At 39.7% G+C, this 25959-nt stretch overlaps 2 protein-coding genes across 9 annotated transcripts; one reads left to right on the forward strand and one right to left on the reverse strand.

Moving 5' to 3' along the window:
* Window positions 1–276: 276 nt before the first annotated feature.
* Window positions 277–19379, reverse strand: LOC116672038 (cAMP-responsive element modulator). Of its 6 annotated transcripts, none has more exons than XM_032503599.1 (6): window positions 19223–19379; window positions 9166–9314; window positions 8414–8563; window positions 7484–7633; window positions 2693–2858; window positions 277–786 (listed from the first exon to the last, which is right to left on the reverse strand). In XM_032503599.1, exons 1-6 carry the CDS (start codon window positions 19246–19248, stop codon window positions 621–623), a joined length of 807 nt encoding a protein of 268 aa, XP_032359490.1. In that variant the 5' UTR covers window positions 19249–19379; the 3' UTR covers window positions 277–620. The 6 variants fall into 6 exon arrangements, with proteins under 6 accessions (XP_032359490.1, XP_032359493.1, XP_032359487.1 ...); XM_032503602.1 differs by having other exon boundaries at window positions 277–1212; XM_032503596.1 differs by having other exon boundaries at window positions 7466–7633.
* Window positions 10803–25829, forward strand: cul2 (cullin 2). Of its 3 annotated transcripts, none has more exons than XM_032503581.1 (21): window positions 10803–11010; window positions 12245–12383; window positions 12748–12850; window positions 12970–13064; window positions 16389–16494; window positions 16715–16797; window positions 17056–17152; window positions 17312–17422; window positions 19262–19424; window positions 19764–19888; window positions 20347–20454; window positions 21807–21866; window positions 21976–22104; window positions 22272–22358; window positions 22473–22625; window positions 22814–22891; window positions 22996–23062; window positions 23451–23653; window positions 23818–23919; window positions 24042–24158; window positions 25035–25261. In XM_032503581.1, exons 2-21 carry the CDS (start codon window positions 12265–12267, stop codon window positions 25164–25166), a joined length of 2238 nt encoding a protein of 745 aa, XP_032359472.1. In that variant the 5' UTR covers window positions 10803–11010; window positions 12245–12264; the 3' UTR covers window positions 25167–25261. The 3 variants fall into 3 exon arrangements, with proteins under 3 accessions (XP_032359472.1, XP_032359474.1, XP_032359473.1); XM_032503583.1 differs by lacking the exon at window positions 10803–11010 and adding an exon at window positions 11219–11508; XM_032503582.1 differs by lacking the exon at window positions 10803–11010 and having other exon boundaries at window positions 12265–12383; window positions 25035–25829.
* Window positions 25830–25959: the final 130 nt, after the last annotated feature.

The following is a 25959-nucleotide window of genomic DNA, read 5'->3' on the forward strand; positions in this document are numbered from 1 at the left end:
ACTTCCCCTTCTTCCTGCATGCACTGTGCGATATAAGTGTGGCTCTTTCACAGCATGTCTGTTATCTACAACAGGTAATAAAAGAGAAAGTGTCTTTCTTTGTCAGTGACAGTCCTAGGAATGAAGTTCATAATTTAGAAGGTCAGCACATCGCGTTCTGAGCAGAGACCCAAGGTTGAGACTCACATGGTGATAAAAGCTTAACTAAACACTCATATTGGAACTATATTACACTGCCCTGTATGTCTTATACTGTGTGGAGAAAAAAAACACAGAGACTGAGCAAGGAATTTATTAAAACAAATACATACAAATATGTAGACGTTTGATTGATGGTGTGATTATAGCAAGCCACCGGCTAAGGTGTTAACTTACGGAGGAGAAATAAAGAACCAACAGAAAAGATTGTTAAAAAGTTCTAAATCCAGCCATGTATACTGAGACGAAGCAAAAAAACGTAGTTAAAACAGTAAGTTAATACAGTTCCACATAAATATTAATGCCACAGGTTAGTAGCAGAAAAAACAGACCACCACAAACACTATCAATTTATATATTTTTATACAGCCTTTACAGCCAAATGCTGAAAAGGATCATTAGGAATGTAAAATGCAGTTCAGTTAAGTTGGGGACTGTGAAGGCCTCTGTGACAGATATAGGTAGTATGGCCTCAAGCACTCCAGCTCGGCCTTCAGCATCTCGTTCTCATTTTCCAGTAAGATGATGCGAGTCTGCAGTTGGTCCATATAGTCCTTCCTTCTATTCCTGTATTTTCTGGCACTATCCCTGTTCAAAGGGACAAAAGCTCCTTGTAATACTCCCTGATAATAAAAACCCTGACCTGAAACAAGGTTCTTGTTTTTGCTGGTGGTGGCGCTTTGGATAATCACAGCAAGAAACATTGACATCATGGTGTAAACACATTTTACAGCAAGGACAAGGAGTGTTTTGTGTGAGTGTGTGTGTGAGCGTCCGTGTGTGTGTGTGTGTGTGTCTGTATAAGCAAAGCCAGAGTCCTCAAGACACCCTACAGAAGCAGAACAACACAGTCCACACAATCAAAGAAATCACTTGACTTTGTGCCGGTAGATGTCTTTTAAGGCTCTAAGCTCCTCAATCAAAGTCTTGTTTTGATTTTCGAGTACAGCCACGCGATTTTCGAGGCATTTGACATATTCCTTCTTCTTTCGTCGACACTCCCGGGCGGCTTCCCTAGAAGCAACAATAGTTACAGTAAAAAAAAAGATGCCTGGACATCTTGGCTTTTCTCCCAGATACTACAGAGAACTCATTTTAGCCATGGGGAACAAGATAACTCACAACACAAAGGCCACAAAAGGTTATGTCAGATTAGGAGGATTATGAACATGTTTGCGACATGACATACTATCGGGATAGGACGTCACATAATGGAGTCAACCAACAGAAGGAGGACAAAATCAACAACAGGAAAACAAACCGTGTTGACACGGCTGTTTACAGCGAGCACACAGTAAGCTCAAAGTTCCACAGACAGCAAGCAAGAAGCACGTTGAAAGCAGGAGGTAAGGGATTTTGCTCAGCAGCAAACCAGACAGACTTATCCACATTCAGTACAACTGACCTCAACCTGACAACAAACACAAGTTCTAGTAGCTGGTCAGCCAACTCGGCCTCACTCCAAACACGCGTTACACAGCAGATCATTGGGAGTCAGACAACCTAGGGATTAGCAGCTAAACACACTGGATGGCAGAGAATCATGCGGTGAACTGATGATGGGCTTGTGGATCTTATTATTACATGCACTTATTGTCATACATTGTCATTTAGTATTTACTAGGTGTATGTGTATTACACAGTAGGCAAAGCAGAAAGGGCACTCCAAAGGTATACAGGGTAAGATAGCAACTAATGGTTAGTTTCATTGTTGATAAATCGGTCAATTAATTTCTCGATTAATCAATTTCTTGTTTGGTCTATAAATTGTAATGGTAAAAAAATGTGGCTCAGTGTTTCCCAAAAAGCCCAAGATGACGTCCTCAAATGTCTTGTTTTGTCCAGAACTCAGTGATATTCAGCTTACTGTCACAGAGGAGAGAATAAACTAGAAAATATTCACATTTAAGCTGAAATCAGAGAATTTTTTTTCATCAAAAATGACTCAAACCGATTATCAAAAAAGCTGGCAATTAATGTATTAGTTGAAAACGAGTTGATTAATCTTTGCCGCTCTATTACAGTGAATATTCCAAAAGAGCCAGACTGATGTGTTAAGATATATATTAACATTTGAGAGTTGCAATAACAACACAGTGATCTATTTTCAGTTTTTAACAGGAACTACAAAACTGTTCACGATAAGATTGTTCTTACACAAGATATAAGAAGTTAGTTGTTGAGCTTCAGAGGAGCTGATACAGTATGTGCATTGCCCCAATTTCCATTATTTATGCTAAGCTAATCGGCTGTTGGCTGTAGCATCATACTTAGTATAAATCATCAATCTTCTCATCTAGCTCTCCGCAAGAAAGTAAATACCTCAGACCTATCTTCGGCATTCTATAGTGCAATTTCATGTTCAGCCCCAGCCACAATATTCACTGATACTGATGTATCTAATAAAGCTAATATCAGCTGATAATGTCGGTATGGCAGATTTTTTTGTCCAGGTCTAATGTGCACGCTGATGATTGTGAATGGTCCTCTCTACCTGTTCTTCATCAAGCGAAGCTCCTTCTTTTCTAAATTGCCTTTAGCACGTTTCAGGTTGCTTTGGGCGCTGGCCCCTGCCGACCCCACGGATATATTGGCCACCCCCTGTGGGAGGCTTGAGCTGGTGTTGCACAGCTGGCTGGCTGTCATGTCATCTGAGGTTCCTGGGGGGGGGGGGGGGGGGGGGGGGGAGACACAACACAACATGTCAGGCAATGAGCAGTTGCGCCAGTTATTTGTAAATCCATTACGAAGCGTGTATTGAAAAGTCCTTTGGAAGTTCTAAGAAACTACTAGCTAATATTTTTTATTTTGTGATCAAATGTTTTATTTTTATTTTTTTATATTCTACTGGCTAATTTTAAACAAGAGATTATTAGTCTTGCATTGCCAGACCTTCCTCCACAGCGCTGGCGAGGAGGGTCTGGCTAGTCCACACAGCATTCTGGGGTGGGAGAAAAACGTGTTCTTGTTTATTGAGATTTCTTTGAACCATACCACGGTCTTGGCGCTAAGCGTCGGACGGGGCCACGGTTCCGCTGCTAAATAGTCATTCAAAGATTGGACAGCTGTCTGGATTTACCCTGCAGAGATCTGAGGAGCAGACTATAGGCCTCATTAATCGACCCGAGTTTAAAGAGCCAACATAAAGAAAGCGGATGATGGCGGCCAAAATGAGGGACGTCCGGAGGAATTTCCAGCAGCACTGGAGCAAACCCTGAAGTGAAATGTCGTTGATATAGACTAACAAGGGATTTAACTGGTTGGTATGAACTGGGCTGCACCAATAAAACTAATGTAATGTGTAAATCACTCGCTAGAACAACAACTGTCCTATTGCCCAAGCATGCAATTCACTATGTCACCAGGAAGTCACTATAGCATCATAAGCTGTAACATAAATGCAAAAAAACAAACAGTGTATTAAATATTGCTTGCTTTTGTCCACGCATATACAGAGAAATTTGAGTTAGTAGTATTCATGCAGTTTAGAATAAGAGAGAAATATCATGTTTTTTTGTCATTTAGGCTAAGTTAAAAAGACTTACATTATACCTACATTAAGTCTAAATTTACAAAGATCTGCATCAGCTCCATGTCAGTAAGTCAGCGTTGTTTTCAACTGAGTGACAAATAAAACTAAGATACACAGCCTAAATAATCCTGTAACTGATAAAACTTTTCACATGACTTTTGTTCATATTAACCAGACGTTCTATTACAACGTTTTAGAAAGTGCAAACCAACAATATTGTAAAAGCACTGTAATGCAAATAGATTTGAAAGATTTCAAAGGTTTTATTTATCACATGCTCATTCAATGTGTTCTGTGAAATATAAGGCTATAATAAATAAATATACATAGTTTCAGAGTATAAGTGACTGAATTCCACATTTATTCTCCCCTCTATCTCATCAAAGGGGTGTGTGGCACAGAAAAAAGAAGAAATACACACTGAGAAATGGTGACATTCTTATCTTCCTCTGTTCATTGTTTGGTCAGTGCCTGTTAAACTCAGTGCCCCTCATATCATGTAATGCGTTGATGATTAATTCTGTGATATATTGTAAACACAAAAGGAACGGCCTGTAATCACAGGGTGGCTGGTGACTGACGTCAATGTACATCTTATTCCCTGGTTCGCATTTACTTGCGGCTGCTGGGGGCCTGTTCCAGGAAAAGCAGTGACGTCAGCAACTGCTGCTATGTGCTCTGAGTGGGCAGAGCTTTGAAGCATTTCACAGAGAGAGAGAGAGCAAGAGAGAGAGAGAGAGAGAGAGAGAGAGAGAGAGAGAGAGAGAGAGAGAGAGAGAGAGAGCATGACGAAGAGACATCATACCCTGTGAAAATGTTTCTTATACTGTAGGACTAAGCTCGTTGCTGCTGACTGTTGAAAATTAAAACTAATATTTACATTGTCCTTTGCTACTTTTTTAGAGGATTATTAGGCTGTCTTGTAATATTTTAGATTTTAGGGGGGGAAAAAGCACATAACATTTTTTTCAATTCCAATCATTTATACATAACATATTAACTGTAAATCTACAATCAACAGTGATTGATCACTGACTATATTTTGACAGATTTCTTAATGAATATTTAAACTGAACAACAATGTAAAAATACCTTGTTTGAACTTCTGTTAGTGGAAGAGATGATAGCAAACATACCTGTTTCTGTCTCATCCCCAGTTACAGCCATACTGAATACTACTCCCAGCTTTTCCACGAGACACTGTTCCCTTTAGAGTCCTCTCTCTGACTGAAATGTTACCACAGCCAACAGCGAGCCTATGTGTGTAATTTACAATTACATTGACATCACCATGACATCACTGGCCTCCTGATGTCAACAGTATGGTTTGCTCTCTCCCTGACACAGCGCTATGAGTCTGAGGCTCTGCTGTTTGTCTTTGGGAAGGAATTTCCTTTAGCTAGACCGGAGCACAACACTAAAGCATGCAGCTTGTTGGGGACGGACAGTCAGTGGAGCCATGAATGATTTGGACTTTATTCCCACAAACCGTTTTCTAAGGTTAGAACATAAATTTGGTAACATTTGTGTATTTTCATTGCGATAATCACAATGGGACATAAATAAAAGTCGTTGTGGAAAAAGCGTTTTGCTCTAAGGCCAGTTTGCTCTTATAGCCCCAATATTAGGTGCATGGACACGTACATGTACTGTAGCCACCGTCACAGCAAAACATCATCTCTCAACTGATTCATGTCATCCCCAAAGCTGCTGCAGGAGCTGGCTCCCTCTGCAGGTAAATAGAGGAACTATTAAGGAAATATAACAAAGGCCTCCAGTATGTTTTGTTTGGAAATTTTCCAGGATAATTACTCAACCAGTTGAGAGGAAAGTGAAACTGTAATGGAAGACGTCCTTAAATTGAAAAAAAGGAGCAATACCACAATGTAAAATACTACTATGAATAGCAAAATGTAGTTAAAAAGTAGGTAAGGGGACTGTATTAACGCATGGACACCAAGCATCGATCTTTTATTACATATGCGTTGGTCAGTTTGTCTGCTTGACAATCCCATTCCCAATGAAATTGAAGTGAGATGAACAAACAGAGCCACTTAATTTGAAGTTGGTAAAAAAAATTGAGATTGGAAAAAGCAATCAATTGCAATATATCGCAGAATCACAGAATAACATCGTATCGTGGGGCCTCTGGTGACTCTCACCACTACCCTGTGACTATAATATTCTAGTGTATGTTCAATTAGTAGTTATTATTACTTGTGCTGTCAAACGATTCAAATATTTCATTGCGATTAATCACATTAATATCATAGTTAACTAGTCTCACATTTTAATCTCTTGTAAATCTCCCTGGATTTCTTTTGTCCCATTATTTTTTTCTAATTTTAACGCGCTTATCAACATGGAAAAGATCGGCTTGCTTTGTGCAAAGTTTTTTTATTGAAAATAATATTAGCATATAGCCTACTGTAGTGTTCAATTTTCATCAGCTGTTTGCTTGGCCATCAGGTGCTATTTCAGACTGGACGTGCTGCGATGATAGCTCAGTTCACAACGACAACACACACAGATCACTTTGGTCTTGTCAATGGAACATTTGGCAACTTTTTAAAAAGTAAACTTTCCATCCAGAATCTTATTGGCGTCCATTTCAGCGTCTCACGGGCGGCGTGCCTGTTGTTTTGTTTCCGGTCTAGCTAGATCCGGTGTGGGGTTGTAGTTTTTCTAATGTTACTGAACCTGCACGATTGGTCTATTTACATTTTATCATAACTATTTAAGCAGTTGCACATCTTTGTATTCCCAACTTGTATATATTGAAATATTTGTTCTTGTATTTTATTCCTATTATTATTTAATGTATATTGTACCCTAGTATTTTATTTCTATTTCTATTCTGTGCTGTGTGACTGATTTTGCTGCTGCAACACTGTCAACAGATATCTATATATCCATCTATCCATCTATATAGTTATTACTGACTAGTATAGTTGTTTGAGGGGGAGCTACTGCTTTACAGTCTACACTGTTAGGTAGTTTAAGCTATAAAAATGCCTTATACTTTATAAGCTCATCACATGTTTTGTATGTCAAATCTGAATCTTTAAAGTAAAACTATAGCTGTCATATAGCTATAAATGCAGAGGAGTAAACAGTACCTTATTTAACTACTTAGTTGAATTGTAGTGGAATATGAAGTTGTATGAAGTGTAGTTCAATTTCTTTTCTCTCTTTTATGCAATTTGGTTTACATTTACATACATTGTTTTATATTTCATAGTATAGCTGCTGATTCTATTAATGAATGTTGCTGGCCTGCCTGCACCAACGCCCATTAACCAATTATTATCCGTAACAGAACAAACCTAGTCAGTAAAATCTCACCCGACCTTATGTTTCATATAAAATTATTGTATTGGTCATAGAATATATTGGGAGCATCCCTATCAGTTATTACCAATAATTTGTTACAGGAGGTGAACTGCAAAGGAAACATACGACAAGATCAATAAATCAATTGTGATTTGTGTAATAGATGGTGTTAATAACGGCCTTTCTCATCAAATACGTGGTCCTTTTCGTGGGTGATTTCGTGCCCTGCTTGTTTTCCCTGAAGGTTTATTTCTGTTCATTACAGTATAATAATGTGCTCTGCCATTTACCGAGGCGATGCAGGAAACCCTGAGCAACTGTCACTGTGCTCTTGTTTTATATCCACTTGTTTGCTACCCGTCCTAACTATTTAGTACGGGGGGTTTGGGAATCAGAGGGTACCTGGCAATGCTGGCTTACTGTTCTTCTGCAGGCAGTCCAATGTCTCCGTGTCGTGCTGAAGCCTTCTTGGTAGAGGTTGTGGTGTTTGTGGGCAGCTCACGGCCGAAGAGGGCAGGTTCTGTGTCCCACTAGGTTGGAACCTGAAGGGATCTTCTTGAGAAAACCGGACTGCAGGTCAAAAGGTAAAGTTACAAAGTAAATAATAAGACATCAGGCTTTTTTTCAACATGGTTGTGATTTTGGCAACAATGACCTTTGGTCACTCTTATGTGGCTAAAATTGGATTCATATGACATTATTAATTTATTGTAAACTACAACATTGGCACCATTGCCTTGGTTATGGGCAAAGGCGGGAGTATCCTCTCTCTGAAAAGGCTTGTCTTATGGTGGGGAAGACGCTGGAGCACTCAAAACAACCCAATGCAGAGGACCAAGGGAAATATTCAAACCCTGGATAAGGGCTGAACGATTCATCTGTTTCAAACCGAAATCATGATTTAAAAGAATGTGAATAATCAAATGGGAATATTTAGTTGAACGTTTGGTGTAACATTTAGTTTTACATTTTTTATTCCTCTTTTTATTAGGATGCGTAGTGTTTTTGTTGCTAGATAAATGCTGAAATAATGTCCTATTTTTGGTGGAGTTTCACTTATTTTGTATTATTTTATTTAACATGATGGTAGAAGGTGACTGGCATTAGTGACTACTTTACCTACAGGCCACTATGCCTTTTCTCAGTGGGGATTTATATTTGCTAATAATATGTTGGATTCATTGAAAAAAAACATTCAAAAATTAACAATAATTTGGAGGTCCCCTTGCATTGACTCTGAGGACCACCTAGCAGTCCTGTACCCCCTGTTCCCTGCTCTAACACCATGCTGCAACTATATTTGTTGTGACCCTTTCTATAATATACACAATTCTGATTATCAAATCTTACCTGACAGTGGGGGCATACAACAGTTTTCCTTGCAGTAATATTGAAAGCCGCTTGATTGAAGCTGTGGTGTTTGTGTGCTGGTCATGGTCGTAAACAGCTTCTGTGTCGTCTCAGCCACGGACTTGACAGGAGCGCCATGAAAAACCCCACCTGGGAGGGTAAAATAATAAACACTCCTTTATTTAATGGTATGTCTATTACACAGTAACCCTGTTTTTATGTCAACTTGGAGCTACTTTTCTGATACATGTTGTCTGTTTTTGGCATAACTGTCATAATTTTGAACAGCTGTTGCAGCTATAGCAATAGTAGCACTTTTAGTACAGTGTTTTCCCTAGTTTTATAAAAGACTTAAGTTTACGTATTTAGTGGGGGGTTTAGGATTCGTCCCTTAAGAAAATGTTTTCCAGTTAAAACGTAGAAGAAGCAGTTTGACATCTATTTGGAGCATTTTTAGCACCATATCTGTGTCAAAAACATTTGAAACGTTAAAGCAGATAATTTAAAAAAAAACACTTAAAAAGCTTAAAGTCAAAGAAGTTCACTGGGTACCAACTACAATAGTTAGAGCTGAGGAAAGTCTTTTAGTTATTTTGGTGCTCACAATCATTTCATGTAGCTTAGGTGTTGCCCAAAGACGGCTCTGGTGCTGCACCTAAAAATTACAATGATATGGTGAACTCTGTAGTGTAGTGCGCAGTGGTAGCAACATGATAAGTTGTGGTGGTAAACGTGCTTGAAGACATGCTTACAGTACTGGTTCTGGAGGCTGGTCTGCTGGTAAACAGGTGTTTGAATGCAGGGCACAGGTGCACCTGGCCGATATTTCTCTTCTGTGACTGTCATCATCAGGTTCATTCTGGCAGGCCCCGACTGAGGTTGCTGATTACTCTGATTTCTCCTTAGGGATTAGATCAAATCTCATGTGTACCAAAACAGTGGACATGTATCTGACACCTATCTTCTATTCTATCATCTATATCTTATTGTTATGTAGAGTTAGACAATTAAATGAGAGTTGCAACTGGACTGCCACTATCTGCTTTGCACATTTTAATCATTCTCTATATCAGTATCTCTAGAACGTAAATTAAACCAGGTATAATGACTCAACCAGTTCGGAAAGTTTCGAAAGCACTTCTATATTTCTCCTTAGTATTTGCTCTCCCTTGAATTATTGAGTAAAGCAGGGGTGGATGGAGGTTAGTTTGCAATCAGCCACTATGTGCTGCTTAATAAGAATACAATTCCAAAGTGAAGAAAAAAAATGTGTCATATTCAATTAATTACTGGGGCAACATTGCAAATCTTTTAAGGTGGTCTGACGCTACAATTGCTCATACTGGAAGCCTCTCTGCTGGTTAAGGCAAGTAGCAGCTAGCTAGCTAGCGAGAGAATTTTCTGTTGCAGCTAGCTAGCTAGGTTAAAGGTTTTATAAAACTATTAGCTGTAAACCAATATTTGCTAACCAATATAAATATTACTCTTAAATAAGAATAATAAAAATATCACATCAATAGAGGCTATCGGTCAAGAAAGTTTGGCTCATGCCGTAAGACACGTATCTAAAGATGCTCTATTACGTTGACGTTAGCTACATAATTAGCTAGCTAGCTAACGTGCTACATACTTAGCTAGCTAGCTAACGTAACTTACATAACGCTAGTTAGTGGTAAATAACGATTGTTAACAGTTGACTTATTTCTACCGGCATACTCACATTGACATGTGTTTAACCTAGTGAGCTTGAACGACGTTCAGAGCAAAACGTAGCTTCAGTTAATAACAGACTGATAAATTGTTGATAAATTGTGTTTGTTCTTAGCATTATTTAAAATCTTAGCTACAACACCTAGGAACGTTGGACAGGAATTTTTTAGACGATTCTGATTGGTTGATTTTTTCTGCTATTCTTGCAAAGAAAGATATATGATACAATATTACATAAAGCCACCTGTGATGTTTTTAAGCTTTTTGTTGTTTAAAAATGGCGTTCACCACACAGGCCAAAATTTGTAAACGACTTTTATAATTTAACTGGTATTTCTCATCAACAACTGCCATGTTTATATCAATGTATGGCGGGGAGTTTATCTAAAAAAAAATATAGGATATAGAAAACAGCTGCTTGGTGAATTGCTGTAGTTAGATATATACGAAGTGTATAACTTACACTGATGACATTTTTTTGTCTCTATTTAGAACAGAGATACAATGCATTTTAACCTACAGAATTACTGTGGTTATTTTTTGCTATAACGTTACTCAATTCCTAAGAGGTTTCCGTAGTTTTAGGCGATACCATAGGATATATGGGTGTTCCTATGAATTGGATCACGTGGATGGGCTTGATGATGTTCTCATCAGTGTGTATAGATAAAAAAAATACATTCTTTAAAATCCAAAAATTCTCAAAGACACTTTAATGTGGTAAAAAGAAAAAAGCGTAACGATCAATTGACGCTTGTTCAAAATACACCCCCATCAAATCCAATGGTATAATCCCAGAGGTAGGGAAGACCTGTAGTGAGTGAGACAAATCAAGCCTGTGACAGCGGAGAAACTTGAGTTTTATAACAAATAAATACTGAACAGAGGTACGTACTATTCAAAAGTCCACGCTTGACCTCAGTAACCGGTTTTGTTTAACAACAGCACCATGTTTTGCCGAGCTGTCAGTACATATGTGGAGAAATTGCAAGGAAGATGATCATTTGCTAGCGGTGGCTGAGCTATCGTTAGCTTCCTGCTAGCTGACTATCGGCTAAGTGCAACCTTATGCCTCGAAACAGTAGGGACTTGAGCAGGAAGAAGTAGCATGCTAGCTAAAAGCTAACTAGCCTTTTAGCTAGCCATCCTATTTTGGGATTGGCATTCCGCTAGCTAGTAACCTTAACTTGGCTGCCTTTATCACGACTATAAGGAGGTTGTTTATGCAGTAACGGTAACATTACCTTTTTAAATACGGATATCGGAATATATGAATTGGATAGCAAGAAAAACTGCATGATGATGTTGCAATGTTTTCACTGACGTGAAGTCAACTGGTATGAATAACGAGAAACAACACAGGGCCTAGTTTCTCTTACTTGCAGGTAATGTGGGATTCTTCTGGCACAGGTATAGCAGTTTCTATATTATTATATGCAACAGTCCTGCCGGTTAACGTTAAGTTGCACAGCTACAATAGCATTGATTTCGGATTTTATCCCAATGTGTTCACTGTTGATGAGCGTTAGCATTATCTACATGAACTTGAGCATTATGTTCATCGCATCTGTTGCTACATAGTAATGTGAGCAGCTGTTATTTATCATTAGACTCATTTCAGTTGGTGTACATGTTCACTTTGCACCGTATCCTGACATCTGTGTATTGTACGTTAGTTACTCTTAATTAATGCTATTTTCAAATCCTTTTAATGATCAATGTTATTTTCAAACATTATGATAACAGCTCTCTACTTATTATTGTAATGACTATATATTTAGTGTCATGAGATTCATAAAAATGACATGAATACGTTTTTCATCTTCATGTAACCGTGGTAAGGGTACTTTGTGTTGCTAATGCTGCTTAATCCTGGTTCATTACTAAAATGCAATCCATTTACATAGAGAACATTTGGTTTGCTTTAAAAAGTCCAAACTGCAGGATAGGAGGGTGGATGGTTAAAAAAAAAACATAATTATTAAGAAACTGAATCCAAGAGTTTAGCCTACATGATACTTGAATATTAAGGAACTGAATCAAAAAGTCAAGCAATTTATGTGTTCGTTTTTTAAAATTATTTACTCGCTTTTGTATTCCTGTTTTTAATTTCCCTATCAGGCTGAAAGAGAAACTGTACAATGTCCTTAAAGCCGCGGGTGGTGGACTTTGATGAGACATGGAACAAGCTGCTGACGACAATCAAGGCTGTTGTGATGCTCGACTATGTGGAGCGAGCCACGTGGAATGATCGCTTCTCGTATCCTATGCCAACTTTCTCCATATTAAAATGAATCCAACATTTGGTTAGTTTTAGATCAGGGTTTATGGACAGGAAGTAACACAGCGGTACAATAAAGCAGGTGCTAGCTAACATGACTAATTTAGATAGCCACTGTCAGTTTTTCAATAAGTTGTAATAGATTATCATTGTAATGTTATGATATCAGCTGTTTGTTCAGGCAGAGGCTGAGCATTATAATTAATTTGCAGAGAATCCTTAAGGAACATAGAAAAAGCTGCATCTGGTATTACGTACAATCTACATCATCAGTAACTGTATATTTAAATCTATACATAGAATCAAGTCTGTTCTCATTATTTATCCTAATCTATGACACCAGTGACATTTATGCCTTGTGCGTTGCATACCCAGAACCTTTGGGTGAGAAATTATACACAGAGACCAAGGTGTTTCTTGAGAATCATGTTCGACAGTTGTACAAGGTAAGCGGTCTCAAAAACTCCCAACAACTGGCAAAAAAAAGTCTTTACAGTGCATTTTCTTTTGTTCCTGTGTTATGCTTCTTTCCCTAACATATCTCGTGATTGTGTATGTATTTTAGAAAGTCCTGGAATCAGAGGAGAAGGTTTTAGTGATGTACCACAGATACTGGGACGAGTACAGCAAAGGAGCTGACTACATGGACTGCTTGTACAGGTAACATTGCTGCCTTTTATGTTCTTTATTTTTACTTGACTGATTTAGTATTTGCTATTCCCTGTGCTTATTCCCCATTTAGTGATGTCTTTTATTTTCACAAACAAAATGCCACAATTTTTGAAAACTGTTCAAAGCAAAACAGTACAGTGCCTGTTTATTTATTTTTTATTCAACATATTCTCAGTTGGTTCTCACAATATGATGACAATGGTGTTAAAACGGTAGGCTAGTTTGTATTGTTGTCTCTTTTTAATGTTTTTATTTTTATTTTCAAAGAGACACATGAAGGACATCAGTATTCAGCTTGCTCTTGTCAGTGTGGTGTGTTCAAGTACAACCCTTAACAGAAGTTGTGAGCCAAAGCAGGTGTTTTTGTGTCTTTGTCAGCCCTGATTCTCCAAAGTTGGCTCTGTGTGTCGAGGTCTTTAGATGCAACGTCTGCTAATTCTATTACAAGCTAGCCTGAAGTTTTTGTGCTCTTTACATATTACCTTGAAACTAAAAGTGTAGAGTGTCATCGTGCATTTGGTTTGTCCTGATCCATTCTAAATCAATACTCCCTTGGAAAGTTTTCAGGTCTATTTTTAAATATACTTCACGCCAGACTGTCATGCATATGCCTTTGTAATTTATTATAAGAGAGAGAGAGAGACTCTTGACTTTAGTGGTGACATAATAGTGTTCAGTTCTTAATATAGAAGAGGTTCGGTTATAGTCGTCTCCTGATGTCCTGTGAATATATTTCTACAGTGGCTTGAGAAAGTTTACAAACCCATGCCAAAGTTGATTAAAAAGAGGAATAAAAAATCTTTTGGAAATTGATCTTAATGCCTTAATTCAAAAAAATGTAGGAAAGTCCAACCTTTTAAGGACACCAATTTTCTTTGTGAATGAATAATGTATTGTAAATAAATAAATGTTCTTCCTTACCATACTGGGTCTTCTTTCAGTTAGCTTAATAGCTGGTTTGATTTGCATTGAGAAATGATCTTATGTGACGTTCCCCATGCCTATCTCTATGTATGGTGAAAAGTATGTGATGATTTGGGGTTATGTTAATTCCAAAGGCCAAGGGAACTTTATCAGGATGCATAGTATCCTGATCTATGAAATAACTGGCCTTTAAAAACAAAAATGTGCCTGGCTCTATGGGAATTAACATAGGGGTTTGGATACTTATGCCTCTTGTATTTTAAGGAATAAAATGTATTTATTTACAATTCATTATTCATTCACACAGAAAATTGGTGTCCTTAAAAGTTAGAATTTTCCTATTTATTTTTAATTAAGGCATTAAGATAAAAAATGTTATTCCTCTTATTAATCAACTTTAGCCTGGGTGTGTGAACTTTCTCAAGCCACTGTACATGTGTATGTCAGTATCCTGTCTAACACAGATTGTCCTGTAGTGGATAGTGGGTTGGACTAAAGTGCCAACTAGGCCCGATATAAAATCGTGATCTCGATTCACCCTGTTGCAATTTTATTTTTTTAATTTGATAAAAAACTGCTACTTTCTTCTGTGAGTTTTAAACATAGACTGTATAAAAAAAAAGGTTTTAAAGTGCTCCCAATTGCTGCAATGCTCTCCCTTCTCTTCATTGAGGCCTCTATGTTTACAGGCTCGTGGTGATGCACAATGTGCTATAGGTGCCAAAAGAATATCTGTTTGGATTCTGCCAATTTTGTTTCATCATGGTTCATGTGTGCAATAAACAGTCCACTTTTTGAGAGAAAAAAATCGTAACAGTGAATCGTGATATCAATTCTAAGCTAAAAAATCGTAATTCATATTTTTGAAAGCAGGCCCAGTGCCAAATGAATCAAAACAAACAGTCCCAAACGCCCTCGATCACAACCGGGTTTCTTGGTTAGTGTTACTTAACACTAGCCATTATATTAACATTCCTTTAACACTTTATGCTTGTGTTTTATCATTCCTGGCTCAGTGTGATTGCTATACTGCTGTTAGAGGCAGATGGCACAGCTGTGAAAACTACACATCTTAAGGGGGACTGAATTAGGGAACCTAGATCCGCTTGATAGATACGCCTGTCTGTCTGTATGGTAGCTGTCCTGCTGCTAGCTTACTCCTTGCTTCTTTGGAGAGATGTTGAAACACAACAGAGATGCGTTACAACACAATTGTGTGTTTGCATTTCAACATCAGAGTATCATTCATATGAATTAGTGACAGCAGCGTACGAGTCTTCCTCATCTTGAGACTCTGTGTTTTGGTCCAATGTAAAAGTTTTAAAGTGAAACACGAGCTTTTGTCAAAGTTGCAGTAACTATGTTCTATTAGCTGCCTTGACTGTTCACCGGCCAACAAGATTACTGTCTGTGTCTGCTGTTCGGCGCCGGGCAGGCAGTGCATTGTGGGATTATCTACGCTTTTTTTTGTTGCCAGAAACTGCTGCCTACAGCGGGTTAATGTGAGCAGTGAGACTAAATCTACAGTAAATGTGTGGGTTGTAAAACCAAAACAATGTGTTAAAATGCTCTGACGGGCTGCAGACTTAGGTGATAAAATTCTCAGCAAGTTTTAGTGCTGCAATCCTTTCACATAAATTAAAACGATTTGATTCATTAGTTAGTATATCAAACATTATACATATGAACAGATTCATGTAAGATTTGGAAGGGGTGTTTCATTTAATATTATCTCAATCTTGATCTGTTGGTCTATAATAAATATTATTTTTGGGGCTTTGAAGCTTTAGTAAGAACTATTCAAATATGTTCGTGGAAGAAGAGAGTGGGTACGTGTATAGTGGTTGGACCGACTTGGACGTAATCCGTAACCATGGCTACCAGATTGCCGTAACATTACAGCATCTCGGCAATATGGCACTTTATTTGATGATTTGATCTCTCTCTTTCACTTCTTTACCGTCTGCTCCTGGCGAGGTGGCTGTTTGGCTGCTGCTGCACTGTGGAGCCGCATTGCTGCTCGCCGGCTGTAGAACACCACCGCAGGACCGATTGACATGTTGCCGAGCGCCGCTGTCTAAAATGCAGTTTTGAGGTGTTTTGGATGTGCGCCGTCCACCAGCCTTGTCATTTTGACTCTTTTTATTCTCTAATACCGCTTTTCCACTGGGCAAGAAACCCAGCCCTGCTGGCGCACGGTGCCAACCTCCAAATGTCTCTCGGCAACAGGTCTATCTGTCTTGCGGTGCGCTGTAGCCCAGCGAGACGGTAAAGAAGATAGCCAGTGAGAAAGACAGTTGGTGTGTTTTGCTATTTCTGCCGGTGGGATTTTTCCTCCAGATACAATTTATATTTTAACACCTTGACTCCCTACCCCCCTTTGTTCAGGTATCTCAACACTCAGTTCATCAAGAAGAACAAGCTAACAGAAGCAGACCTACAGTACGGCTATGGGGGAGTGGACATGAACGAGCCGCTCATGGAGATTGGAGAGGTACTGGCTGGTTTTCTCTGGTGTAACAAACGTCCTGCACATAGACACTTCCACGCCCACTGGGGTAGTTAGATCAAAGCAAGGAGAGCACAGTTTAGAGATTAGTGGGATTCAACTTCTTGGCATCCAGTACCCTGGTCAAGATTTCACCTGACACCATCCAACTACTAAGACGTATGCACAGATCTGTTACATGCTGTCTTTTCATTTGTCTTTGCAGTTGGCGCTAGATATGTGGAGGAAGCTAATGATCGAGCCCCTCCAGGCTGTCCTGATCCGGATGTTGCTGAATGAAATCAAAAAGTATGTTTTTCACGGAACCTGAGCCACAAGAAATTCGCAAATGAATATTTCTGTCTCTGCAATGGTAGAGATAAGAGGAATAGCATATTAAGTCCTGGGATTCTAATTGTAATTAGCCTTATTACAATGCCTGATTTGCAGCTTGTCTGGACATGTAGTCTAATTGGACTACAGTGTTTCCCAGCATGCTAATAATTTTAGTGGTGAGCAAAAAAATACAAACATCAGACCTAAGACTAGCTTCCTTGTGTCTTACAGTGATCGTTGTGGCGAGAACCCCAACCAGAAGGTCATCCACGGGGTCATCAACTCCTTTGTTCATGTTGAACAGTACAAGAAGAAGTTTCCACTAAAGGTGAGACAACACATAATGACCTGGATGATTGCAAGTGTTTGCATTGTGTTTTTATACCACGCTATTTTTCAGTTATTACCGTGTCAAAATTGAAGGCACATTTTTGTTGTTGTTGCTTAATGTCTTCATTTACATTTACATGCTCTTCCTGTGGGGCAGTTTTATCAGGAAATCTTCGAGGGGCCATTTCTGACAAAAACGGGAGAGTATTACAAACAGGAAGCCTCCAATCTACTGCAAGAATCCAACTGCTCACAGTATATGGAGAAGGTAGGATTGATGTGCAGATAATGCAAGCATCTGAATGCTGTGTATGTTTAAGCCGCCATGTGAACCTATGAGCTGCTATAACACTGTCATACCCTTGTTTTGAGTTGTAAAGACAAACTCCAGAAATATCGCTCAGATGCTTTACTTGTAGTTGAGTTTTGAATAACTAACATTATGCAGCTTGCTTGCTTGCTTGCTTGTTTGCGTGTGTGTGTGTGTGTGCGTGTGTGTGTGTGTACCAGCATCCATCAGATGAGTACATTCATATTTGCTTATCAGACCCAGTTAATAACTGGGAATGCAGCTTTTGTTTTTTTCCCCTTACTTATTCTTATGTGCTGCTGTGTGCTATGTATGCATGCTCAGAACTATATGGAGACTAAAAAATATCAACTCCCCTGTCCCCACAGAATGACTTTCTTTCAATATGTCAAATACAGTTCAGTCCTTGACAGGTTTCTAACACATATCTATATTTAGTGGAGGCAGGGTTGGAAAGGAAAGCAACTTATAGGTGCAAGGCAAGCAGCAATGAGGCAAATGGCTTCCTGTTTTGCAATTTGGTCATGAATGGAAAAAAATATGTTTATAGCGTTTGTTTAAAAATTCATCATTGCCGAGTTAAATCGGAAACATTTCATATCAGAAGTAGGGCTGGGCGATATGGAGAAAATCTAATATCACAATATTTTTTACCAAATACCTCAATGTCAATACCGCGACAATATTATAGTGTTGACTATTGGTGCTTTCACAAAATATTTACACAATGGGATTTTTGATGAGTAATCATCATAATGTGGACATAATGACTAAGTGGGTAAAGGCAAATAATAGAACAGTTACAACAGTCTGGTAAATTCAGATTATTACTTCACTTTACTGTAATGCAGCTTTTAAAACCAGGAAAAGACAACACTTATGCCATATTATGATATCTAAAATCTAAGACGATATCTAGTCTCATATCACAATATCAATATAATATTGGTATATTGCCCAGCGCTAATCAGAAATGAAAACATTTGAGAAAATCATGTTTTTTTTAAATGTAGATGGTTGCTTAAGGTGCCACTATCAGGCACATCCCGTTTACATGTTTTAATTATTGTAAAACTGTTTCAAAATGTTTTGCTTATGATATCATCATAATGTTTCAACATTTTGCCAAAATTCCAATTTTAAATAAAAACCATGAAAATCTATCACAGGTTCTCTGACTGCAAAAAAAAAATCATAGAGATGAAGTAACTTTATTAATTAGAAATTATTTACTTTTAGAAATAAAATATAATATAGGCGCCCGTTTAGCTCCGTTGGTAGAGTGGGCGCTTTACTCCTCAATGCAGCGGTATAATATATAGTATATATAATCTCTATATAGTATAATTTACAGCCAATAAACTAACAATTGAATATATAGCAATATGTTGTGGTTCTTTATGTTGTGATCCAAAAATGTGACCGTAGGCTTTGTGGAGTTGAGAAACTGATCGCAGTTTCAACAGAAGAAGAGAATCTAAAATAACCACTACTCCCCTCCGCTGTGGGGAAATTGTGCAAATCCCAAGAATTGTGTTGCCAAACGAACTGAATGGACCACGCAATAGTGGCAGTTTTGTTTTTCTTGTGTTCCCCTACTTGCATTAGTCACAGTCAATTTAACCCCAAAAATACTGGATGCAGGTTGCATAATAAACATTTAGGTATTATTAAAATCATATATTTGGCTTTTTGAAAACCTGCACATACACTGTAATTACTGATTCTTTGGATTTCTGTTGGATTTGACATACTGACCCCTGAGCCCTTTTCTTTTCCACCATTCTCTTCCTCCAGGTTTTGGGGCGGTTGAAAGATGAAGAGATGAGGTGTCGGAAGTACCTGCATCCCAGCTCCTATGCCAAAGTCATCCACGAATGCCAGCAGAGGATGGTGGCAGATCATCTGCAGTTCCTGCATGGGGAGTGCCAGAGCATTATTCGGCAGGAGAAGAGAGAAGGTCAGTGCACTACAGTCTTTAGTGTCCTAATCAAGGCTGCTCAATATACAGTAGTCATTCATCGTGATATCAACTTGCGCAATAAACATATCGCAGAAGGCTGTGACATATCGCAATCGATTTTTTTCAGCTTGTTTAAAAGAAAATGCATGCATGCATTTAGCATGAAGTAAATAGAATAGAATAGAAAATACTTTGTTTCCTTTTTTGAGTGCAAAAAGGCAGAAATGTGTCTTTGGTTTACATGTGCATTACGTATACCAGCGTGCGTATACACATTGAGTTGTGACAATGGGATCAAACTGTGTGTGTGTTGTGTTGTGTTGTTGTTTTGTCCAGACATGGCCAACATGTACACCCTGTTGCGAGCCGTGTCCAACGGGCTGCCCCACATGATCCAGGAGCTGCAGGTCCACATCCACAACGAGGGCATCCGAGGCACCAGTAACCTCTCTCAGGAAAACGTTAGTACTACAACAGCTGTGTGTGTCTGTGTCTATGTCTGTGTCATTGTCTGTGTCTGTGTGTGTGAAAATTGTGGCCTTATATGTGTTCAAGGTTGTTGGTAGTGTTGTTGTTTTTTAGCTAATACCAATATTATTATATGCCTATCACCTTTTTCCCGCATGGTCCTATTGCTTTAAAATCAGAGACTGATTGTGTTGACTTTTGTCATTTTTTATGTTTACTCTGGCTTCAAATAATCAGACTTTTAAAGCAACACTAGAGAACTTTTCCCGTTTCGGTCCCCCTACATGTTGGAAGCGGAATTGTTCCATTACGTTACATTATGCAAGTTTGCCAGATTGGGTAATGTGTGTGAATGGACAATTCCGCTTCCAACCTGGTTGGGAACCCCAAATGGAAAAGCTCTCTAGAGTTGCTTTAACACAACGTTGTCCCTCTCTTCTGACTCCTCTAGATGCCAACCCTGTTCGTGGAGTCAGTGCTGGAGGTTCACAGTAAATTTGTTCAGCTCATAAACACAGTTCTAAATGGAGATCAGCACTTCATGAGTGCACTCGATAAGGTAATAAACCCCAGACTCGAATAGCTGCTGCCTCATTAAACAACACATTCATAACACTGTTAACACTCAAAAGTAATTTCTTTTTTGCAAGTTCTTGTTTCCGGTTTCAAATACTTTACTAAGAGCTGGATCCTCATTATACATGGTGTCAGGATAAACCTTCAACTCCAGAACTTCTTTTAAAGTGCCCATATTCCTGGGATTTGGGGTGTTATTTTGTGTCTCCGATGCTTCCACACGTTTACAAACTTTGAAAAAAACTATCCATGCTGTTTTGAGAGATACCGGTTTCTGAATGTCCTCTGCCTTCAGTCTCCGGATGAGCAGGTCAAAATCGGGAGGGCCTTCTACGTCATTGGCCGAAACATTTGAATATTCCCACCCGCCACCCCCTCCCATCAGAGCATGCGTACAGTGTCTATGTCTCCACCCAGCAGGTACAGCAGTAACTTCTCGGTTGTCTGCCATGTTGTTATCGATTCGGTAGCACCGGTTTAGGGGACACCGTGTCAAAGCACCACAGAAAGTGTTCTGTGGAAAGACGAGTAGGAAACACGCCATCGTGTCCCAGCCACAGAGGACAGAGGACAAAGCGGCATGGGTTTCAGCACACGGTATAATGCTCGCTTAGCTGCTAGCGTGGCACGCCATCACACTCTGCAACTGACTAGCCAGCAGTGCTTACTGCGCCTGTGTGACTCCCAATAAAGATTGAACAGAAGTGTGATGTCTCACTCTGTTGCTAAAACAGAGAGCTCAACACAGAGGGTGAAAAGAGGAGCTGCAGCGATGTACAGTACAACAAAAAAATATGGTGTTTTTAGAAAATGAAACCACAGAAACATATTCTGGTACAACTTCAAAATACAAACTCCCTGGAGGTGTCTCCAGATACTGTTTCCTCCTTTTAAGCTCGTAATTCTCACATTCCATTGCTTTGAGAGTTCCTCAAGGTCCAGGACTTTCCAATTAAGTCATTCACCTTGTCCAGTGAGACGCTTTACTCCGCAACATTGCCTGTTGCGCATGATGCTGACTGCTCCCGTCCAGTCAGTGTCTCAGACTGTGACTTGTAGTGTCAGGATGCTTGATTGGTTTCTGTTTTCAAAGTGGCAATTTCAGCTGAACTATCAGTTGTTATCGTGTACAACTCTGAGCGCAGGGATACTATTGCGACTAATGCAACATTTTCCTTCTGGTCGCATGTGTCTGCCTCTCCCCCAGGCAAGACCTCGGTACTGCAAGTTTGGCATTCTCAGGTCTCTGAAGTAGTCTTCTGCCCCTAGCACATCCGCTAAGCTGTGTTTATGTGTTGTGTGTAAGAATGTGTTTATTTGATTTTTCTATCTCAGGCTTTGACGTCTGTGGTGAACTTCAGGGAGCCCAAGTCCATCTGTAAAGCCCCTGAACTGGTGAGCACAGACACACACACACACACACACACACACACACACACTCATTCTCTTAGTATTATACACAGTGCCTTGACCAGGTCATGTCCCTCCTGGTGTCTCTGTGCAGCTGGCGAAATACTGTGACAATCTGCTGAAAAAGTCTGCAAAGGGAATGACGGAGAATGAGGTGGAGGACAAGCTGACGAGCTTCATCACCGTGTTCAAGTACATAGACGACAAGGACATCTTTCAAAAGGTGACCAGAATTCCTCTTACGCCGAAATATAACAAAAAACATGAACAATACTTCCTCTAAAATGACATTCTAATGTACACACTGTGAGTAGGAGGGTGGTTTTGCCAAGTACTCCAAAGGGCCACGCTTTTTGTTTTTTAAGTCTTTTTTTTCTTTGTTTTCCACAGTTTTATGCCAGAATGCTAGCAAAGCGGTTAATACATGGTTTATCATTGTCGATGGACTCAGAAGAAGCCATGATCAACAAACTAAAGGTAAATGCAAAGCTGAACATGTTGAACTAAGACTTGTGATACGTCTGAAACTACCACTGTCCGTTTTGCCTGTTGTTTTTTTTCTTACCCCTATGTTTTTTTGGATTTCTCCAGCAAGCTTGTGGCTACGAGTTCACGAGCAAACTCCACAGAATGTACACAGACATGAGCGTGAGCGCCGACCTCAACAACAAGTTCAACAATTTCATCAAGACACAGGAGACGGTGGTGGACCTGGGCATCAGCTTCCAGATCTACGTATTACAGGTGAGGAGGACTCTGATGTGGCTGACATACCTCGCACACCTACAACCATCGGATTCAGAGCTAAGAATATTACGAGCATTATTAGATTGTGCTGTCTTCATCAGACCGCTTTGATTCTACCAACCATAGTTTTCTGTTCCCATGTTTTACAATTGAGTATTGTTGTGCTAAACGCCGTGTGGTTGCAGGCTGGAGCTTGGCCTCTCACACACGTTCCCTCCTCCACATTCGCCATCCCTCAAGAACTAGAGAAGAGCGTGCAGATGGTGAGTTTACTCTTGTGGAGCACAGCGCAAATATTAGTAATAGGTTCAGACTTATGAAAGGAGTACATTGCAAAAATATGTTCTGTCTTTCCCTCCTTTTACAGTTTGAGTTGTTCTATAATCAGCACTTCAGTGGCAGGAAGTTGACCTGGCTGCACTATCTCTGCACAGGTAACACACACACACACACACACTATTTCAATATGCAAGATTGTATCGTACAAATGCATCTGTTCGAGCCAATATCTGGCTGTGACTGCAGACATTTTCACGTGGGAGCTGATGCACAAAAGCTTAATAACGGAAATGTAATCGTTGTATGCCCTAACACCGTCTAACACTGTGTAACACTGACTACAAGCCTACTGAAGATCCCTACATATGGTGCATTAGAATAACCATATATAAAAACACATAAGTATCACACCCAGGCAGGTCTAATCATGCAAGGGAAATGTTATGATATAATCAATTGTATTCACAAAAACAGGTTAAACAGTAATGTAGCGGATTCTATGGTATGCACCACCATTCATCTGAGTCTGCTCGTCTCAAACAGGTGAGGTGAAGATGAACTACCTGTCCAAGCCCTACGTCGCCATGGTGACCACCTACCAGATGGCGGTGCTGCTGGCCTTCAACAACAGCGAGACGGTGACCTACAAGGAGCTGCAGGACGGCACCCAGATGAACGAGAAGGAGCTACAGAAGACCATCAAGTCGCTGCTGGACGTCAAGATGCTCAACCACGACTCGCAAAAGGTCTGAGCTGTCATGGGCAGCAAGTGGAATCGGTTTTGTCTTTGGTAGTGGGTACTGACCGGGAAGTGTGTGTTTATTTGTACCAGGCGCCTTGTCAAGCCCTTGTTCATGTGGAAAGCCATGATGAATATTTGAACACTGGATCTCTTCCGCTCTGCCAACAGGAGGAGATCGAAACCGAGTCAACGTTTTCATTAAATATGAGTTTCACCAGTAAAAGGACAAAGTTCAAGATCACAACGTCAATGCAGAAAGACACACCACAGGTTAGAGAACGGGTTACCCAGCCTTCTGAATGTGTTCTCAAGCGTTGCTGTTACCCTGCTGTTTTTTTATCAACTATATTAATATCTAAATCTACCTTGTCCCATACCTGTCTGACCATTAGGAGATGGAGCAGACGAGGAGCGCCGTAGACGAGGACCGCAAAATGTATTTACAAGCTGCTATAGTGAGAATCATGAAGGCACGCAAGGTGCTCCGACACAACGCCCTCATCCAGGAGGTGGGTTTTTTTACTACCTCGCTTTCAGATACATGTGCGTTTTAGTTTCAAAGCCTGAATATACATTTATATATACATTCATGCCCCCAGATGTATCCCCACACATATCACATATATTTTTTTACATACACATGTACAGTACAACAGCTCACATGTGTGGATATATCTATGTATACTAGGGGTGTCTAACGGTAGAAGTCACGTTTCGGTTCGTAACCGTGTTTTGGGAGTCATGGTTCTGGACGGCGGAAAACACACAACTGCATCAGGATGCATTTCTTTTCATTAATTGTGAACAGACAGCTCTGCAAGTGTCAAAGACAAAATCCTCTTGCCGGGGACTGAGGTAGCATTCTCCCTTCTTGCAACTCTGGTAAATAGTTTTCAGTATAAATATAAGAAACAAATCAGACACTTTTCCAATAGGCAACAGATTATAAGTGGAAAAACAGACATAATAGGCTATAATAGAAAAGCATCTCTTATGCTACAAAATCCCAAAAAAAACTTGAGTAATACAAAATAAAAATGTGTGCATTATGAGTGTTACAAATAGTTCCTCCTTGGCTATATGCCAATGTAGACACCAATCGCTTCAGTAAGAGTTTTATCCAGTCGGGCTCTGGTTCGGGTTGTTTTTTTTGACGGTGATGGGCATGTTGGGGGATGCCGTTGAATGTCCGTTAGCATGCTCAATGTGTTATAGTTGTCGCTCCAATTTACATGTTTTTTTTTTTTCTCTAAACAATTCTGTCAGTGTAAATAACATCTATCAAACATTAAAGATATGATATCAGAGGTGGTAGATCTGTGTGTCAGCATCCATGGAACCCTGTTTGTACCATTAGATTAACTGCTGAATCCCTCTGTGTGCAGGTCATCAATCAGTCCAAAGCCAGGTTCAACCCCAGTATCAGCATGATCAAGAAGTGCATCGAGGTGCTCATCGACAAGCAGTACATCGAGCGAAGCCAGACCTCGGCAGACGAGTACAGCTACGTGGCATAGGCAGAGGAGCCGGGCCACGGAGCGCTTCCCCACAAACACTCGCCTGTGTGACTGACCCGCAGATGCAGGTTTAAAACATGAAATACATGACAAAACAGACTCATTCATTCAGTTAGGTTTTGGACTGTCGCTGTCTGCTGTGATCCTACGCGGTGACTAAACGCAGGACTGGGGCCTCCGTCTTTGAAAACAAGAAAGGTCTTCGTGTCACATCAGACAGACAGCTAACCCCACCACCCACATGGCCCTCCTCCCAGCCCCACCCACCTTCTGATTTTAAGCTGTTTACAACATCACCAGTGCCACGCACCTGTGCGTCAAACGACAAAAAAAGAAAATGCCTATCGCTGTTCCAGAGGAAAGAGCTGATGAACATACTAGTCGAGCGAAAATAAAGGAAAAAAAAGAACCCGGGGAAAGAGTACGTTGTGACATCAATGACACATTGGTGGCTACACATTAAAAAAACATGCTTTCTTTTCTCACGTTTGCAGTTGTTGTGTGTTTATTTTTCTTTCTTTGTTAAATGTACTGAATTTAGGAAAAAAATATTGTAATAAAACTGGTATACTGACTATTGTATCTACTTTCAAATGTTAAGAAAAAATGAGGTGACAAACATGATCCTGCTGCTTGTCAAATAAATAAATCAAAACACTGAAAGGTTTTATGTAAAACTTTGTCGAGTGTGTCCATATGGCGTTTCTGCAGGGAGTGGTTCATCATTTGATTAATCACAAGTTGGAAAAGCATTTCCTTCACTTCAGCCCTGACAAGGGGAGGAGATGGGAAA

The sequence above is a fragment of the Etheostoma spectabile genome, chromosome 22 (assembly GCF_008692095.1).
Source record: "Etheostoma spectabile isolate EspeVRDwgs_2016 chromosome 22, UIUC_Espe_1.0, whole genome shotgun sequence".
NCBI classification, from domain to species: Eukaryota; Metazoa; Chordata; class Actinopteri; order Perciformes; family Percidae; genus Etheostoma; species Etheostoma spectabile.